The sequence below is a fragment of the Pipra filicauda genome, unplaced genomic scaffold, assembly GCF_003945595.2.
Source record: "Pipra filicauda isolate LSUMZ 115617 unplaced genomic scaffold, ASM394559v2 scaffold81_size6448238_pilon, whole genome shotgun sequence".
Taxonomy (NCBI): Eukaryota; Metazoa; Chordata; class Aves; order Passeriformes; family Pipridae; genus Pipra; species Pipra filicauda.
Window position 1 is genome coordinate 3,248,766 of NW_024104998.1, and position 18,192 is coordinate 3,266,957.

Sequence of the window (18,192 nt, forward strand, 5' to 3'; positions counted from 1 at the left end):
AGGGGACTATGCTTTAAATAAAACTTCCAGGTTTCTCAAGAAAGAAACAGCATACACCTCCTGTGATGTGTAAGAAGCGTGGGACACTCAAGAGGAGGCTCCTGACCATGCTGCTAATTAGCAAACATTCTGAATCGTTGAAATTTCAGTAAATTTCAGGTTTTGCCAGTTTTTGCTCCTACAGTCATGAGAGTGTTCTAAATATACAACTGGGAAGAGAGGGGGAAGATATTTCCCATGTTGTCATGAACATTCATTCAATGTTTTAAAAATAATATCCAAATAACAGCAGATTTTTGAAGCTACTTTCAGTCCTTTATGTCTGCATCTGAATCCTGCAAATATGCACATAATACATATTGCACATATGTACACTCATGTGTGAGCAGAGCCAGGCAGATCCACAGAGAGACATTTGTGCTCATTTTATCATATTCATATGATTTTTCTTCATTTATTGGAGAAAACAAGGGGTTTTTTTGCTAAGGGAACTGCAGTTATACTTAGGGAAAATTAAGTTGTCGTTTGCATCTTTATCCTCACACATAATGAAGCAATTTCAGTAACGTACATGTCAAAGGATTGTTGGTGACGGTGCATCCTTCAGAAAGAATACAAATAGACTTCACTGACCCCGGAGTGCTAAGAGTAACACGAAACTTACTCTGACTTGTAAACTGAGCAAACGTGACATGGAGATCACAGAATAAGGGCGTATATGTGTCTTTCAGCCTTGTTTTGACAAAGTGACTTCTTTCTCCAGGGGGACATTTCTGCCATTTTTTTCCAGCATGTTTCACCTTTCACTGACTATTAATCCCAGTATGACTTGACTTCAAATTATGGTTCCCACTTATAAGCATATGGGAGTTAATTCTTAAATTTTTTTCATCATTTTTTTAAGCACGCAGTTTGCACTCAGGATATCCAAGAAAATAAAGGTGGTATGAAAAACAACTGAGCAAACTGAGTTTAAGCAAATGTAGCAAGTTATAAATATTAGAACAAAAAGTATTATTAAAATTCACATTCATTAAAGGACAGTTTTTATTACTAGCAACTTTAAGAAATTGGGGCAGTCTATAGCATTTCTGAAAATCTGTACAGTTTCTATGTGGTATTCTTCCAGCTTTAGTAAGATAACTTCCCCATGTTTGATGCAGTCTAATATTTATATAGACATCAGTTTTAAAAAGAATTTTCAGAACCTTATGAATTGGATCAACAAAGGAAGTTTTGTTAAAAGTGAAATTATTCAGAATATTTTTATTTCTCCTAATCCATGGTGCATGTAACAATGTTTGGTGGCATGGATAGCATTCCAGGACAGAATACTTCGAAATAAAAGCATTAGCACAGCAAGTAGTGTATTTGTTCCATGCATTAGAACAGCTGATGGGGTTTAGCCTCTTCATCATGTTAGCTAACTGATAAAGCACTATTAGCATTATCAATGTGTATGATAAAGGACACTGAAATTCTTATCCCGGTTTGCAAATGAGAAAATGAGACATGTCAAAGATCACTGCAGACTTTTAGTGGAACCCACCCTACTGAATTTCTTTTCAACTAGGCTGTCAAGTCTGAGGTCAATAGTTGTGGCTGCTTATGTAAATAAATGTGTGAGGCTTGGTTGTCTTTGTTATGTAAGTTATTAGGTCACTGATGCCAGTTCCAAGTTTGGAAAAAGGAAGATGCCAGGCTAGACCAGTAAACAGAGGACCTAAATTACTTTTTTTTTTTTTTTTTACAATGTTGAAGACAAAAGTATAAGATAAAAGGGATTCATTATTTTTCTAGTGTAGTGACCAAACTCCATTTCATGGACAATTTGATGGTCCAGATATACATGTTTTCCTATAGGGTGACTCTTAAACAGACTTTGGTGGTAGGACAGCCACATTTGGTAGCTTCTAAGTATTGTCTGATTTTTTGTTTTTCTCAACAGAGCTACAGTGAACCCGTTGATGTTAAAGCTTCCCCACAACCTCAGATGATGAATTCAAAGCAGTCAGTGTTTCATGGGCCCGCCCAGGCTCACTCTGCACTGTACCTCAGTTCCCACTACCACCAACAACCAGGAATGAATCCTCACATCACTGCCATGCATGCCAATATCCCCAGGAACATAGCACCCAAGCCCAACAACCAAATGCCAGTGACTGTTTCCATAGCAAACATGGCTGTGTCCCCGCCGCCACCTCTTCAGATCAGCCCCCCTCTGCATCAGCATCTCAACATCCAGCAACACCAGCCGATTTCAATGCAGCAGTCTGTTGGAAACCAGCTACCAATGCAGGTCCAGTCTGCTTTACATTCACCTACAATGCAACAAGTAAGTTTGAGCTTTTCAGCTGTCTGGGGAATTACTTCATTTTTTTGGGATGAGTGTGGGGAGTGCAATCATCCAGAAGTTGAAACAGTGAGGGAGATTTAAAGCTGTGGATTAGCTTTAGTGTTGCAGGTTCCAAAACTATGATAGTGTAGAGTAAATCTTTCAAGCGGAAGAACAAATGATGAGTTTACCCAGATGATGGAAAATTTCAGTAGAACCGTTTGTGCTAGCGATGATGCCCATCGTTGTCTGTAGACCCATATGCAAATCTGGGAGTACCCTGAGGTATAAGTGAAATGTTAAGTCTTCAGGAAACACATTTTACCAACAAAAGGCAGGCATGTGTATAAAAAGATATAGTTGTAGCTTGTGCTATTGTCCTTGTGCTGACTGTGACGTAGAACAGTCAGAGGGAACATGAAGCAACACAGGTTGTGTTGAACATGTTAGATTAAGTGAACACGAGTTTATGCTGCATTCATAACTTAATTTTGCTAGATAGATATACCCTCTTTTTACTGGAAATAAGTGGGCTGTGCCCACAATCCCAATAGGGCGGGATTTTTTGCTTGGTTTTTTTTTGTTTTTTTTTTCACTCCCAGTGTTTTAGATAGTTGATTCTCAATACATTTCATAGGAGTTCTGAATGAATGCAGAACCAACCATGGTATTGTGGCTTTCAGGCTCAGGCTTATGGAGGGCTAGAGCAGATAAGCTGTTTATTTAATGAGAGAAAATTTTCTTTTGTATTGGATGAGATCTGACTATCAATAATAGGATCTTGCTTTGCAAAGTGCCGTTAGAATGAAAATTTTTTGAATGGAGTTGCAAGAATCTAAAAGATTTGTATACACAAAACTTGTCAGTTCTGGCTGATAATGCATAGTTGTAAACTTGCTGCATGTTTTAAATATCTCTATAAATTCACCTTTGCTAACAAGGCATTTCCATTTGCTTTCCAAGCCAGAAACCTTTTGTCTTAAGATTGGTCTTTAGAGATGAGAATACTTGCACACGAATCATATTTTCTAGCTGGGAGAACAGTTTAACAGGAAAAAAATTGTCCAAAGCAGAAAAAAACCAACCAAACAAACAAAAGAGTTGAAAGCAATCTGGACTGATAAACTTAGTTGTGCTCAGGATGATTTGGACTTTTTCAGAGGCTTTGATCTTAGTTCAAAGAGTGATTTGGAGTAATCAGGAAGGAAAGTTTGTAAAGTGTTTACAACTTTTTCCTAGTCCAGTTTATTTTTTGCAATCACAGACTTATGACCGCACATATGTAGAGTCGTGTGTTTTTGAAGGTTTTCCTATTAGTTAGTGTTAGTGTCCTGGGAGAGCCCATGCTCAAGTCTCAGAGAAACTCAGGAGCTGACCCCAAGCCTGGGCAGCTGTAAATAGCTACAGGAAGTCCTAGACAGGAGGGCCAGGGAGGCCTGTCTGGAGATCCTAAGCCTGATGGAATACTGGTTGAACATAAAGACTCAGAGTAATTAGACAGAAGCAATACTCTTCTTGTTCATTTACCAAACATGAAAAATTACATCTGTGACTGCAACCTGTTGAGATCCTATAGCTGTATTTCAGCAAGTTTATGTTGCAACGTAATTCAGCCTTCTAAGTTCAGATTGTTTGCCAAGTTCAGTGTCACTTGTACATTACTTGTCCAGTGCAGAACTAAAGAAGGTCAAACCCCTTATGTTTTTTCCAGAATCATTGCCAAACATTATTTACTGAATAGATTTGAAAATCTATTGAATTTATAGTCCAGTAGGGGCTAGGAAAAGATGTAATGCAGATGTTAAATGCTTACATATTTATACAAAGAACATCATTATTGTATGAACCCAAACACTTAGGCATTACTCTAAACCATTGCATACTACAAAAAAGAAAGGTAATATAATATGAATCTTCTAATGTTTTATTTTACTGAGTTGCATGCTTGTAGCATATGGTGTGTGCATCAATGGCTTGAGAGTGGCTTCAGCCATCTGTGAAATGCGTGGAGTGCAGTTGACTTGCTTCTAGCTTAAGAGAAAATATACACTAGATTGTAGAAGACAGGTATCTACAAGTCAGTATGTAGACCTGTGTCATGATGAGTCTTTTGTTTTACTAAGGACAAGTGCAGTTAAGTAAAAAGTGCTATACCTCTATGTTCCTGTTCTCCTTTGTTAAACTCACAAAATTTTGGGTTAAGTACTTTTTGCCAACTCATATTCCCTAATCAGAAAGGCTGGTGCTTATAATGAAGATACCATGGTGAGATATTTCTAAGTTTCACTCAAGGTGACAGGTGCTTGTTACTTGTTGAAATGGTACACTGCCAATCCACGTCTCTTTCATCACTGTGGAATACTTACAAGACAATTTATTTTTCTTTCACTCCTGCTTTTGTATCTGTGCTGGTTTAAGAGTTAACCAGCAGGGGAAATGAACTCAACTCAAAGGAGAGATTATAAGTCAGAATAACAATTTATTAAAATAATACAGTAAGTACAATTATACAAACAAACAATTGGTTTTAACCCACAAAACCCAAATGTATAACCCAGCACCCTGGAGCATGAACAAAGTGGTGTTCCTTGGGCTCCCCTTGAGTCCAAAGTAAAGGGAGAGGGGAAAAACCTGCTGGTGGGAGAGGGGTTGCAGTCTGGTCAAAAGTGGTGATTGCAGTCCAGTTGAGGATGGTGGTCTCAGTCTTCCTCTGGATCCCACGAGAGGTAGAAAAGTTCTGAAACTCCAGGTTTATATATTCTATAGTTCAGGCAGGAATGATCAATCCTTCCCTCAGAGCGGGGAATTCCATAAAAGGGTATGAGGACAGGAACATCCCGCCACAGGCAGGCCCCCCTCTCCCCCCCCGACAACAGTTTCTGGGAAATGGCATGGAGTGCCATAGAATACACAGTTTTGGGCTATACCCATCCAGTGATGAATCGGTCCCAGCTGTTCTAACTAGGACAGTATCAAAATAATGCAACTTTTGAGCTCTGGAAAATCTGTCATTTCACTTTGAAATATTCATAATTTTCTTTTTCTTTTTTTTGTTTTTTTTTTGGTAGCATACAACAGTTTATAGAGTTTATGAATTCTTTTTTAAATACAGAATTTGTTTCCTTTGATGTTGGCAAAGACAAAGCAAAATATATATTATATTTTAGGGTAACGGGTGTATTAACACCATCATATTTGCTATGACAGAACAGAACAGTGGTATCCTCTTCAGTTTCTTAGGTATGACATTTTCTAGTCTACTCAAAAAATGATAGAAAACACTATCACCAGGATTTCATACTGCGTTAGAATACAAAATGCCGTTTGGCCACCAGGAGGGAAATAGAAGAAAGTCAAGAGACTATAACCCAAAAGTAAAGGCTCTTTCTGACTCGGTTGTCAAAGGACTCTTCTCTCCCCTCTGCTCGAAAGTGAGCAAGCACTCTGCTGATGACAGAGCATGTTAAAGAGGAAAAGACGTAGTGGGGAAAGAAGCGAGCTCTCCCAACAGTGGCAGCAGCACGGAGTCGGCAGCAATGAGGAGAAAGAAGAGGCACCACCCTGTATGTCTGGCCCATGGTGAGGAGGGAAGGGGAACTCTAGGTGTGAGGTTCAGTCCCAAACAGCACTGTGTAGACCACTCTTCTACATAAAAAGACAGCCAGGAGGAATGGAAGAATATGTATTCTGATAAAGCAGAAGCAATAAGTGCCTTTAATTCGACTTCTTTTCACTTCTTCTTCCCTCACCTGGCTGGACACCATCATTGCAGACTGTGCTGTAGGCATGTTAGAAGCAGCAATCACTGCTCCTACCAGTGGTGGGTTCTCTTTTTTCCCCTTTTTTTCCCCCTAACATTCAGCTTTCAGATAGTGCACAACTTACTAGTGTGACACTCTGTGGTAGCAGACTGAGAATCTCTGCTCTCTACAGATGCCCTGCTTTATCCGTGGCTCTGCAACGTTTAGTCACTCATTTTCTCCAGAAAAAGGAGGATAGTTTCATATCAAAGATCATCTTGTAGTTAGTCTGAAGGACTGCCAGATCCAAGAAAACTCACATAAAGATCCAGATTTCAGTACTGGCAGCCAGAAACACAATTCTCCAAAAACCACTGTGCTTGAAATCCACAAACTCTTCTATGTGTAACTTTGAGGAGGGACTGATAAGAAGTGCTGACCTGGGGAGACACTTCTGCTCCCACTGCTTCCAGGACAATGAGCTGATCTTCATCAGCTCCACAGGGAACAACATGTCCTTCTCCACATCCAGCACTACTTGCCTGCACGTGTGCAGCTGCCAGATCAAGGGAGACTGCCAGCTGGAGAAGGGCAATCTCCATTGGGAGTCCACAAAAACTACAGAACATCAAGAAGATCAGAAGTGTTGGTAGCCAAAAAATCCTCAGTGACTGAGCAATTTCTGTTATTTTTAAAATCAAATAACTCTGTGGAGTATGCAACTGATGCGATGCATCCAAATTGTTCTGAAATGCACAAGGCAATGTAAAATGTTGGTATTAGCATTTTGGTCATATGCCTAACATTAGTAAATATTTTTTAATTTCCTTTAAACCATCTTCTCTATTTTGAGTTATCTAAATTGTGACTTATGTGAAGCAGACTATTTTGTCTCTTTTACCATCTGTTCCAAAACAATTAATGAATAAATTAAATAATGGCCACTACTGTACACCTTCAGGGTGCTTGTTTCCAGTGATAATCCTTTAAACTGTAAAAAAAAGATCGTTTAGTTATATTTTCATACTTAGATTTAACTTAGATCCTGATTTTTATTATTTTTAACTTGTAATTCTGAAATATACTATATTTTTCTTAAATATTATTCACAAGAGCCATGTTAAAGTTTTGCTTTTCAAAGTCCAAATCCGTTGTGCAGCACTTTTTCTTTCATCCACTTTTGATCACTCACAGTATATTAGAAGAGTGTGATTTTTCTTTCATTAAATGCTCATGTGATCGTCTTATCACTGTATAATTTTTTAACTGAGTTGCTTCTTTCCAGTCTGTTTCTTAGGTTTGACCTGGTGTTTAATTTTTACTTAGTTGTCACTTGATGATCTGATTCTTAATCCTTGTCATTCAAATTAGCACAATTTCTCCAAAGTTCAGGCTAAAACGGCATCTGAAGCTGCAGCCTGTTTTCACTTGCAAGGTCATTCTTTCCTTTCTCTACTCACACAGACATTTATGTTTCTTTCTGAGTATACTTTACTATCCAGCCTGTTGTACTATGCTGTTTGGTGTGAAGAGTGATGAGACCAAGGATTCACTCCCCCAGATATACCCAGTCTAATTAAGGAACCCTTTTAAGTAGCCCTACTGGAAGCATCGCCTTCTCTGCTCAAAATCCTTCACCCCAAGCATTGTGTGGGATGGTGAGTCCCATTACAATCTCTGTCCTACTTCAGTTCACAGGTAGAGCAAGCAAAACTGGATTTTTCATGTCTAGTAACCATGGCTGCAAGTGCATATGCATAACAAAGCAACAGAAGATTAATGTATGTCACATTTTATTTTTTTTTTAATAATAACTCATTTCAGTCTACTTTTAGGTATTTCTTTTCCTTTAGAAAATAAATGTATACAGCAAGATGATTGCATAGCCTGCCAAAAATAATAGCCTCATTTTTTCTGGTATATATTTTATATACAGCAAACTCAGGGACTGGCTGTATTTGTCCAGATTTCTTCTTTTTTGTTAAGCTTTGTCTTCAAATGAGGTCAAGAGAAAAAAAAAAATCATTAATATCTGTCAACTTCCTTTATAACCTTAAGGAAAAATCTTTGTATGATATCACACAGACAGATTTTCAATTTCCTTGTGTAATAAACAGATGCTTTAGGATTTGGATGTAATTTAAAGGTTTAAAATATCACATTGAGATTGATGAATAAATCAGTTGTGAAGACAAAAGCATTGATGCCTGTTGAAAATACCTCTCCAGACAGGCAGGAAATGAAATTAGTTCCTAGTAAAGTGTGGAGATGAGGATCACTCTTTAGTTCTGCTGCAGGCTTTTTAGGACTTGCTGTAGTGGCACAACGAAACTGCTAGGGCTACAGAAATCTAATTAAAGAGCAAATGTCCCTCCTGACATCGAATTAATCTTTATCAAGTTCCCTATTTTTATTTCAATCTGGAACAAGAAAATGAAATTTAAAATTCTAGGCATGTTGTAAAACAGTTGGTGATTTTCTCTTGAGCATTACAATGCAAAAACATTCAGCATTGTTTAATTAGACCTCGAAGCACTCATTTTCTGAACACTTCTTATTTCATCATTGTTTGTTAAGGGTTTACATAAATAATACACAAATATTTACCACAAGCCTGGTACGAGGCTGTCTCCCTCTGTTGTACAGAACTATACTTCCATAGCTTTTTCTGTTGGTGAAAAAACTGAAGTAATTATTACTTGCATCTTAAACAAGACCATACTTTATCAGTCCTTCATACTGAGTTCAGGGTGCTTAAATTACTTTGCTTTAACAAGCATGCTTTCCAACACCCACATTGCAGGTATTTTGGTAGCCCTCAACCCCTCCCAGAGGCACAACTGAGTTGCTTCTGGAGCAGGAGCCTGACTCAGATACCCCTCCACCATGTTAGAATTTATCACCTGTGTGTCCTAAGAAACAGGACAATCCCAGGCAGCAGGTTGGGACCTAGACTTGCCAGGTACAAGATGAAAGTGTTGTTACCCCTTATTTTGCTGATAGAAGAATTAAATTTGGATCTATGGCCCCAACCTTAACATGAGAGGTAACAATTCAGCCTAAGCCCACATGTGCTTTGCTGGAAGAGAGTCAAAGCAAGTTGTCTGTGGTCATATAGAAAACCTGAAAAAATATGAGAATAAGTCCCCACCCAGTTCCAAGCTGGCATTTAAACCATAGGACTGTTCTCCAACATCTAAGCTATTTATTTGTCTTAATTCCAGAAGAAATGGAATGGGTATTGTGCTGATGGTCTCTTCCTCTGATTTGGAGGAACTATCTCCTTCTTGCATGAGTGCTTCCCAGAGAAGCTGTGGATGCCCCCTCTCTGGAGGTATTCAAGATTTCAAGACCAGGTTGGCTGGATCTCTGAGCAACTTAGTATAATGGAAGGTTCCCTGCCCACGGCATGGGGTTTGGAACTAGATGGTCTTTAAGATCCCTTCCAACACAAACCATTCTATGATATTATGAGTACTTGAGACTCTGTGCCTGCTCACGTGCATGCTTTGCTACTGGCTAATGTCCCTCTGTAGTGCTTTTCTTGTATTTATGATTTTTTCATGAAAACTGATAAACAGATAAGGCTTTGCTACCAAAAGTAGATCTGAGTGCCTGAGGGTAGGATGTGTTTCTATGGTTGATTTCCTCTTACAGCTAAATTAGAAAGGTCTTATGCTTAATGTTTTATATAAAAAATGATGATGATGGTATAAAACCCCAAATTTTCTGCCTTCTAATTACACAAAACTCCAATTAAAGTCACTGGGAAATCTGCTCAATTACTGTTTCCCTTGCATCTGTTGCAGGCTTGGGGCTTGTCTATGCAGCTTGCTGTGTAGGTTTACAGCCTGGTGAAAAGGCGGTATACAGAGCATGGGGGTTACAGTCACCATGGCTGTAAAACCTGCCATGAGTGGGTTTTATTTAATCTCATTAGCAGGGCAGTATATAAGTAACATGGCAACTACATGCAGAATTCATCTGTGAACTTGCTCAGCACTGTTTCAGGGACAAAGTGAGGCTTTTAAGAGCCTTTAAGGTCTGGAAATGTTACTCAGGATGTTCTCCATATGAAAAAGATTAAGGAAGAAAGATGCAATCATTTGTGGTCTAGATTAAAATCCACGATCAGGATTAGTGGAGTGAGATGACAATGCACACGAGAGGCAGGGCAGAACACCCACGGGACCTCAGGAAATAGCCAAGGAAGAGGGATGTGAAGAAGGAAGTGACATGTTACATTTGAAGGAAGCTAATTTCTGTGGATGTAGGGAGCTAGGTGAAAACTGAGAATGCTCATTTATCTTGACAGAAGGTAGCATGGCTGGCTTCTTAAACCTGCAGAAAAGAGCATCTCTGCAAAATTCCTGTCCTAATGAGGGCTGTGTACAAGAAGTGATCACACACATTGTACTAACTCTAAACTAAAACAAAAGCTAACTAAAAGCATTAATTCTGTGTGTTTTGTGTGTGGGCTTTGGCTGGATGGAGTGAGTTTTCAAAGTAGGTTCAAGTTCAGTTTCTGGTTTAGCTGCTACACATCCAGTTGACTTGAGTGGGAATTGTATACCCTTGCCCCAGGAAGGAGTTTGGTGTGTTTTTTTTTCAGCAGACATCAATTGCTTTCATACAACATTCCCATGCTTTTACCCAATGTAGTTCTTCTAACTTTGCAGGAACACGTTGTACATTTATACAGGGTGAACCAGATACACTAGCCTTGAAATTTCAATTGTTCTCCTGACTTTGAAACACAGTATTTAAACATCCTAATATATCAAAAGAGCTAAAAATTATTATGACTTTTCATACGACAGATATTTCAGGGAGCAGGTTAGATGTCTCTTTGTAACTTCCACTTTCTTTTGCTCATCTCCTTCATTTCAAAAAGCAAGTTATTCTGTGCTACTTTCACTACATTAGTCCAACAACAGTTAAAAAGCTTTGGTTGAATTTCCGTTTAGTTGAGAGAGAAGTGCAAATAAAAGAAGCAGCAGATGGTCCCTTTGTGACTGAATGAAGAAAAAGGTTTTTGAGAACAATATGTGAATAGGTGTAGTCTAATAAAACAGTCAGCCACCTGCTGCCTACATCCTTCAAAACGATTCTGTTGCATATTCTGGGAATTAGTGACTAGTGTGTATCCTTACGTTTAATCTAAATGGAAGCTCTGAGGAGCAAACAGACCTTTTTGTCCCAGTGCTGATTGAGTTGTTCTCTTGGTTTTGAATTGTTTCTGCTCTGTGTCTTTTAGTTCCATCTTGTGACTGCGTAAAAGTTAACAATGGTTTGGCAGTGTTTCATTTCTCAAACTAAAGAAAGATTTTAAAACTTAGAAAGTACCTACAGTTTTTTGCCTATTTTAGGTTTTGTAACCTAAAGCACACTTGGAAAAGAAGTATTCTACCATTTCACAGTACACACCACTTTTTTTTCTTTCTTTTTTTTTATGCACCCAACCTGTCACTTTGTTTCCATACTTTGTAATGTACTTGCTTTTTCCTCTAGGGATTTACTCTTCAGCCTGATTATCAGAATATCATCAATCCAACATCAACAGCTGCACAAGTTGTTACCCAAGCAATGGAGTATGTTCGTTCAGGATGCAGAAATCCTCAGGCACAGGCTGTGGACTGGAATAATGACTACTGCAGTAATGGGTAAGCAGCCAGTGAATGCCACCTTGTGTTGAGCAACATTCATGACACAAGTATCTGATAGAGAATTTGAGAATAGGGTTGTTGCCTGTTTCCCTACAGTGTTTCAGAAGTGCATCTGTGATAACACTGTGTTTATTCAGCAGTTAGACTGCTGTAGGAGAACAAGTTTTCAATACATACATTTATTAGACATTTTTGTCACTTTATCACAGCACATACACTTTGTAGTCTTAGAGAACTTCCATTCCATAGAAAATCAGAGCTGAAATCTTAGGGAGAAGGTGTAAGAAAGTTTTAAGATTGCTACCTCCTCCTTGAGAGGCAAATAATGTGAACTATTTTCTCCAAATACTCCATTGCTGAGGAAATCTTGTTACCATTGAAAATAATTAGTCTGGGTCATGAAAAATCACATCAGTGAGAGGCAGGGCTGATGCATGGGATACAAGATACGTGGAAGGGAATACCATGAAGACCACGTGACTGTAACCAGAAACAAAATACCGTACCTTCAGGAGCTCTATACCCTTAACATAAGGTTAGTAACCCCTTCTAACCTTCAACTCCTCTGCAGCATGGTTTTTTGGAGCCGTGTTACTGTCTGGAAACATTTAAGACTGAACAGAAGGTATCTCTTCAGTTTTAAATGACAGGTGTTGAGCTTGTGAACATGTCCACCAACCTGACCTTCCCTTGACTTGGCATGAATCCCCAAGGCAGAGGCAGATAAAATCTCTTGGTTGCTACCAAAGTACCAAATCTAGCCCAGACAAATGAACACAAAGCAAAACTAAAGATCAGTTTCATCCATTACACTTACTTAAACTGAGAATTCCATTTGTATCATTGTTTTAAAGTGTTTCTGTAACTGAACAAAAATCTTTTTTCTGATTACTAGTTCAGAATAACACCTTGACTAGAACCTGCTTGTTCCTGCTTGTACCACCATTATGTCTTGATATGTACTGCAGGCCCTTATAGGAGTCTATCCAGCCCAGAGACTTTTACAACCACTGACACTGAACTCTGAATAGACTGTCCTCTGTCAAATAAGCCACAGCCTTATTATGGCTTTGATTCCTGATTCCGGAAAAAAAACGATGGGTCATTGTTCCCAGCACTGCCATCCAGGTGTCCACTGGGCATAACTTTCCATCACTAGCAGCTTTCTCTGAGCAGACCCTGTGTAGATATGCCTTAGTCAATCTGTGTGCATGAACTTGACCTATCTTTGCTATAGCATTGGCATAAACTACCAGTGCAGTGTAGTTTGCTCTGTACTTGGACTCCAAAGCAAGTAAGTTGCAAAGCTGTGGAATAACAGAACTGGTGCCTAGGTTTTGTCAATGTCAACGAAGTGGGAGATTAAGAATAAAGCTTCTCTTCCAGAAAGTGTCTGCAGTGTGCATCAAGCCCCATCAGTGATGCTTCTGCTGCTTTAAATTACTCTTTTTTTCTGACTTCCACAGACCGTTCCAAATTAGAAATTGGTGAATTACTCCTTTTTGCTCTGAACTGGTATGCTTCAGTTGAAGCTGAAACCCAACAAGAACTTAATGCAAAAGTATGCTAGACAAATGTGCATTTGTGGAAGGTCTCCTGAAGACCCTGGTCTCCAGTAGAGAGTTGGTCTAGCTGGATGCACCAGAAGCTTCTATGTTCCCTTGCATTTGTTTAGCTGAACCTGCTGACCCAACATGTTTTGGCTACGTCTGAATGAGTAAATAAAATAGGCCAGAGGTATCAGTGGCTGACATCCACATTCATGTAACTAAGCTCTCCTGCCCTCTAAGGAAAGTGGCCACTTCATACAGGGTGCTTATGGAGTATTGTTTCAAGACCCGTGCTAAACCCTCAACTCTACCCATGTGGTTTTTGATAGTCAGTGCTACCAGCCCACTAGTGCAGGTGATCCTGAACCAGCACTTAGACCAATATCCCAGTCCTGTGCAGTTTAGAGCCAGATGTGGTTTCCGGGTTGCTACATGTCACTGTGGCACTAGGATTTTTCTTATTATTACCATGACAATGCAGCTGTACTTCAGTGATATGCTTGGAATTAATGACATGCAGTAGGGTTGTGGGGTTGGGGTTTTTTTGAAAAGTAGAACTAGAGAATTTTTCAGATTTAAAAAAACCCCACATTTGTTCTTTTTCTGTTTGAACAGGGGCATGCAGAGGGACAAAGCACTCTACCTTACCTGAAAATCTGAAACAACTCTCCTTTCCACTGAGGAATGCAGGGAAGTCTTTTCATCATGGATTGCTTTATGCAGTCAAGGCAGTTCTGCATTTTATTAGGAAATACAAGTTGCTAAGCACTTAGGACTATTTGAGCTTGTGGGTCACCCACTCTGGAAAAAATAGTCTTGCTTCTTTCTTTTTCTTCCTCTCCCCCTCCCCCCCCCCTTATTTTTCTCTTTCTTTGTCTTTTCCACCCCTACCCTGAGATCCTTTAACGGACATTGCTTTTCTTCTTCCCTGAAGGAAACTTGGACCATTCAGATTTTATGTTGGTTTTTGCTGTGAAGTGCTGCGATAGTAACTGCCTTAGCAACTGTAGATGTCTTGGATAAAAGTCCTGGATTTTCCATTGGTTTTTCATAATGGGTGTTTATATGAAACTACTAAAGACTTTTTAAATGGCTTGATGTAGCAGTCATAGCAAGTTTGTAAATAGCATCTATGTTACACTCTCCTAGAGTATAAAATGTGAATGTTTTTGTAGCTAATTGTAATTGAAACTGGCTCATTCCAGTTTATTGATTTCACAATAAGGGTTAAATTGGCAAACATTCATATTTTTACTTCATTTTTAAGCAACTGACTAATAGTCTATATTTTCAAGTTATTTGGAGGAAAGAAAGTAAAATAGTCCCAAATTATATTAATTAAAAATATTGGCTTTGTCTCATGAAATAAAAACAAAAAAAACTAGTGAAAAAACTAATGTTGATAAAGAGCAAACGTTTATTTTGTACTGCCTAAAAAATGCTTCTTTTTTTTTTAAAGAAAATCACTTTATGTGTACTGGTTAGTAAACATCATTTAAGTCCTTTTATGTATAAAACTGCCAAATGCTTACCTGATATTTTATTAGTTGCAGAAACAGATTGGAGACAGCTAAATTATAACCTCTACATATGGCTATGTATTATTGTTTCTTCATACTGTGTCTGTATTTAATCTTTTTTATGGAACCTGTTGCGCCTATTTATGAAATAATAAATATAGGTGTTTGTAAGTAAATTTGTTAGCATTTTAAAGAGATTTCTTTGATGCTTTAACTTTTGCTGGCACAAATTGTTCACAACTGATGTGAATACTTTATTTAGTTTTTACTGTGACATATATAACACCAAACCTGCTTTACTGGCAGAAAATGAAGGTACCCAATAATTATTTCTCTATTTCTTTGGTTGTTTAAGAGAAGGAAAAAAAGGTATTTTAAGTAATTCCCTTTTTAAAGTATTGTAGCAGGAAGTTGCCCAAAACTAAGACTTGAACCCACAAAACTAACTGAATAAAACTGCGTAACGCTGCTTCTTGAAACTGCATCATTTTTTGTTAATAAGTCAAATGGAATAAACATATTACCAAAAGAAATATTACCAAATATGCTTCAGGCATTTTATTAAATATGCAAAAGTTCCTACAGAATTTTAGGGAGTATATCAGAAATAAATCCTAAAATGAGAGGTAAGTTCAGCAGTCACAGGGAAAGGGATGAAAATATCCAAAAGAAGGTATTTTGACAATGTTTGGGATCAGGGATAGCTCTGAAAATATATTTCTGGAGGATTCATCCCAGATACCTGTCCCATTAATGGAGAGTAGCGCTGGTTTGTATTTTCTATGTGAAATAAAGAAAAAAATCCGAATAGAATACACATTATGCAACGCCATTGATTTTTCTTTATAAAACAAAACAGAAACAAAGGCATGCTTGCTTTTGAATGATTTCAGGCAATGTACAATCGGAATCACTTGGCATGTAATAACTAATAAATAATGCAGATCAGATGTGATTACTCAAATGACTGTAGCTGAGAGCTCTAATTTTCCTGTCTTGAAACTGTATGAGAACTCGTGATTAAATTCACAGTTTATTGTTTGTCTGTTTAGTACTTTAGAAATATACCAGCACTACTAATTACCCAATGTCTTCTATTTATTATATTATAGCAAACTACATTTTCCACTCATATTAATTCTAAAGTGAGAAGATAATTACTGGGAATGAAAAAAATCAACTTTGATTTTGTCAGGCAATTTTCCTTTTTCTTCTATGGAAAAGAACTGTGTTATCTCCATTTCTTTTAGAGCAGGTGTGCAGTCACATAAAGTTGTTAATTTCGGTATCCAAGCAGAGTTCAAAATACAAGAAAACTTTAATGTAAATAAAAAAATACATCATGAATAAAATACTTATTCTGTATGAACCTCTGGCTAGTTGGTGTCTCGATCTGTAAGCGGTGTGTTTTCCATGCAGCATCTTACCCATCCAGTGATCTGAGTGTGGTTCTGTCCCTGGGCTCCGTTCAGATGGGACAACTGTGCTGGAAAAGCAGCTGTTTTGGCCATGGATATACTGAAATCACTTTGTTCCAAAAGGAAGATCCAACTTCAATGCATAAATGGCAGTTCTTCATGTCTGACCTTGGAAAAAAGGAATGGTTGCTGGCCAAGGGCAATCTGCTATTTGTTTTCAGCTGTGTATTGACAGATACAAATTGTTAATAGGTGGTTGATACCCTTTTGTAAGCAGGGTATCAACTCCACTAGAGTTCATGAAGACATGCACCATCCTTCGCTGAAGCGCTGTGGCTTAGGCACCACATTAACACATGTGCCCAATCACTGATTTTAAGTTACCATCTGTCCTAACCATGATTATGAGAAAGCACATAGGAACTAAACAACCTGCACATTGAAGCAACACAGTAACAGCAAGTAAATATGATAAAAACACCTGTCAAAGTGAGATAAGCCAAGGGAAATAATGTCTTATGTTAATTGAAATGAATATTTTTTTCTATGATTTTAAAAAAGTGGTTGGCAAAATGCAAAGTTGGCAATATATGCACTCTGCAGGATGTAAATCCCATTTGCTTGCACCAAGGTAAGCAGAGGTTTTGAAAAGAAAAGGCTCTTCAAATTTACTGCTGCTCTCAGTGTGCCCTGTTCTGGTGACACAAGTCCTGGTCTCTCTATCCCCAAACTCACACATGTTCAAGCAGAAGTCTCATCCAGCTGCTGCCTCGGACCCAAAAAAGCAATGCAAAGGGACCTACCATAGGATTTTCCCCCCACATTAATCCACAGGCAGTAAGTAATGTATTCATGGAGAGCCCCAGCCATTCACAGTGAGATGTAATGTATTCATGCCCACTTCTCTCTCTCTCACCAAATACCAGCTCTGGATTCCAGCGGTGTCTCTGCCAAATATTCCCTGTGAGGCTCCTCTGTAAACAGGAAACCCAGCAATAAAAGATCTCATTACTGGAAGGCAAAACACACTCTTACCACCTTCCTCAGGCTTTTGAGACCTCATCCCACCCTGAACTACCATCTCCAAGTATCTGCCTTTTTTTTTTCCAGTCCTGTAAACATGGCAGATCCAGAGTGATCTCTTCCTGTGCTCTGGGAAAATGGAGCAGGTAAAAATCCTTATTTTGCACACACTGTGAGAAGTAGTTAAGAGTTGTTATGTAGTCCATACAGGAGTTACTCCCCTGAACTCCCATCAATAGGTAGGAATAGACAGATGTAGTCACAGATATAGGTATAGATAGAGACAGAAAGATGAGATAGACAGACAGACAGACAGACAGATATATAACCATTGCCCTTTTAATTATTTATCTGGTATTTTCAAGTCATTTTGCATTGAAATGAAATATTTTTTGGTGAATATAGCAGCGTACTGGCAGTGCTGCAGGAGATGCTGAGCACCTCGGAGAACACAAGGTTCTTTGTGTCAGGTCTCACAGACAGCATTTGCTTTCCTTTGCAAAGTCATGTATTTTATTATTACCCAGCAGCACATTAAATCGCAACTCAAATGTAGCTCTTACTCCACCAACAAGAGGACAAGTAAGAACAATGACTTGTAACATTTCAGAGTCTGTCACAGTTACTGCCTAATTAGAGAAACCCACTAGCAAATGTGCATCTGCATGGATCCTGCAACTGTCATCATTTCACATTCTATTAAGGGCTTGCTGCGATAGACACTTTACAAAGAAATTTTGTTCAGGCTAATACCAAGCTGGCAATCATGTAATTGGCCAGAAAATAAAAGAGGAGAGAGGAGGAAAAAAAAAAAAAAAAAAAAAAGAGGGAGAGGAAGGGTAAAAGAAATGGAAACCTACCTATTTGGAAAACAAGCTGTGTGCAAAAATCCACAGTATATTGCAGAGAAGATCCTTACCGTCTGACAATTGTGTGTTTA

At 38.4% G+C, this 18,192-nt stretch overlaps 1 protein-coding gene across 3 annotated transcripts in view; it reads left to right on the plus strand.

The window, feature by feature from the left end:
- Window positions 1-16,180, plus strand: part of TOX (thymocyte selection associated high mobility group box) — a 223,750-nt gene extending 207,570 nt beyond the window's left edge. For all 3 annotated transcript variants that reach the window (XM_027719426.2, XM_027719425.2, XM_027719427.2), the window contains 3 exons: window positions 1,949-2,335; window positions 11,587-11,738; window positions 13,907-16,180. In XM_027719426.2, coding sequence (XP_027575227.1) covers window positions 1,949-2,335; window positions 11,587-11,738; window positions 13,907-13,943 — 576 coding nt within the window. In that variant the 3' untranslated portion in view covers window positions 13,944-16,180. The remainder of the gene's footprint in view (window positions 1-1,948; window positions 2,336-11,586; window positions 11,739-13,906) is intronic.
- Window positions 16,181-18,192: the final 2,012 nt, after the last annotated feature.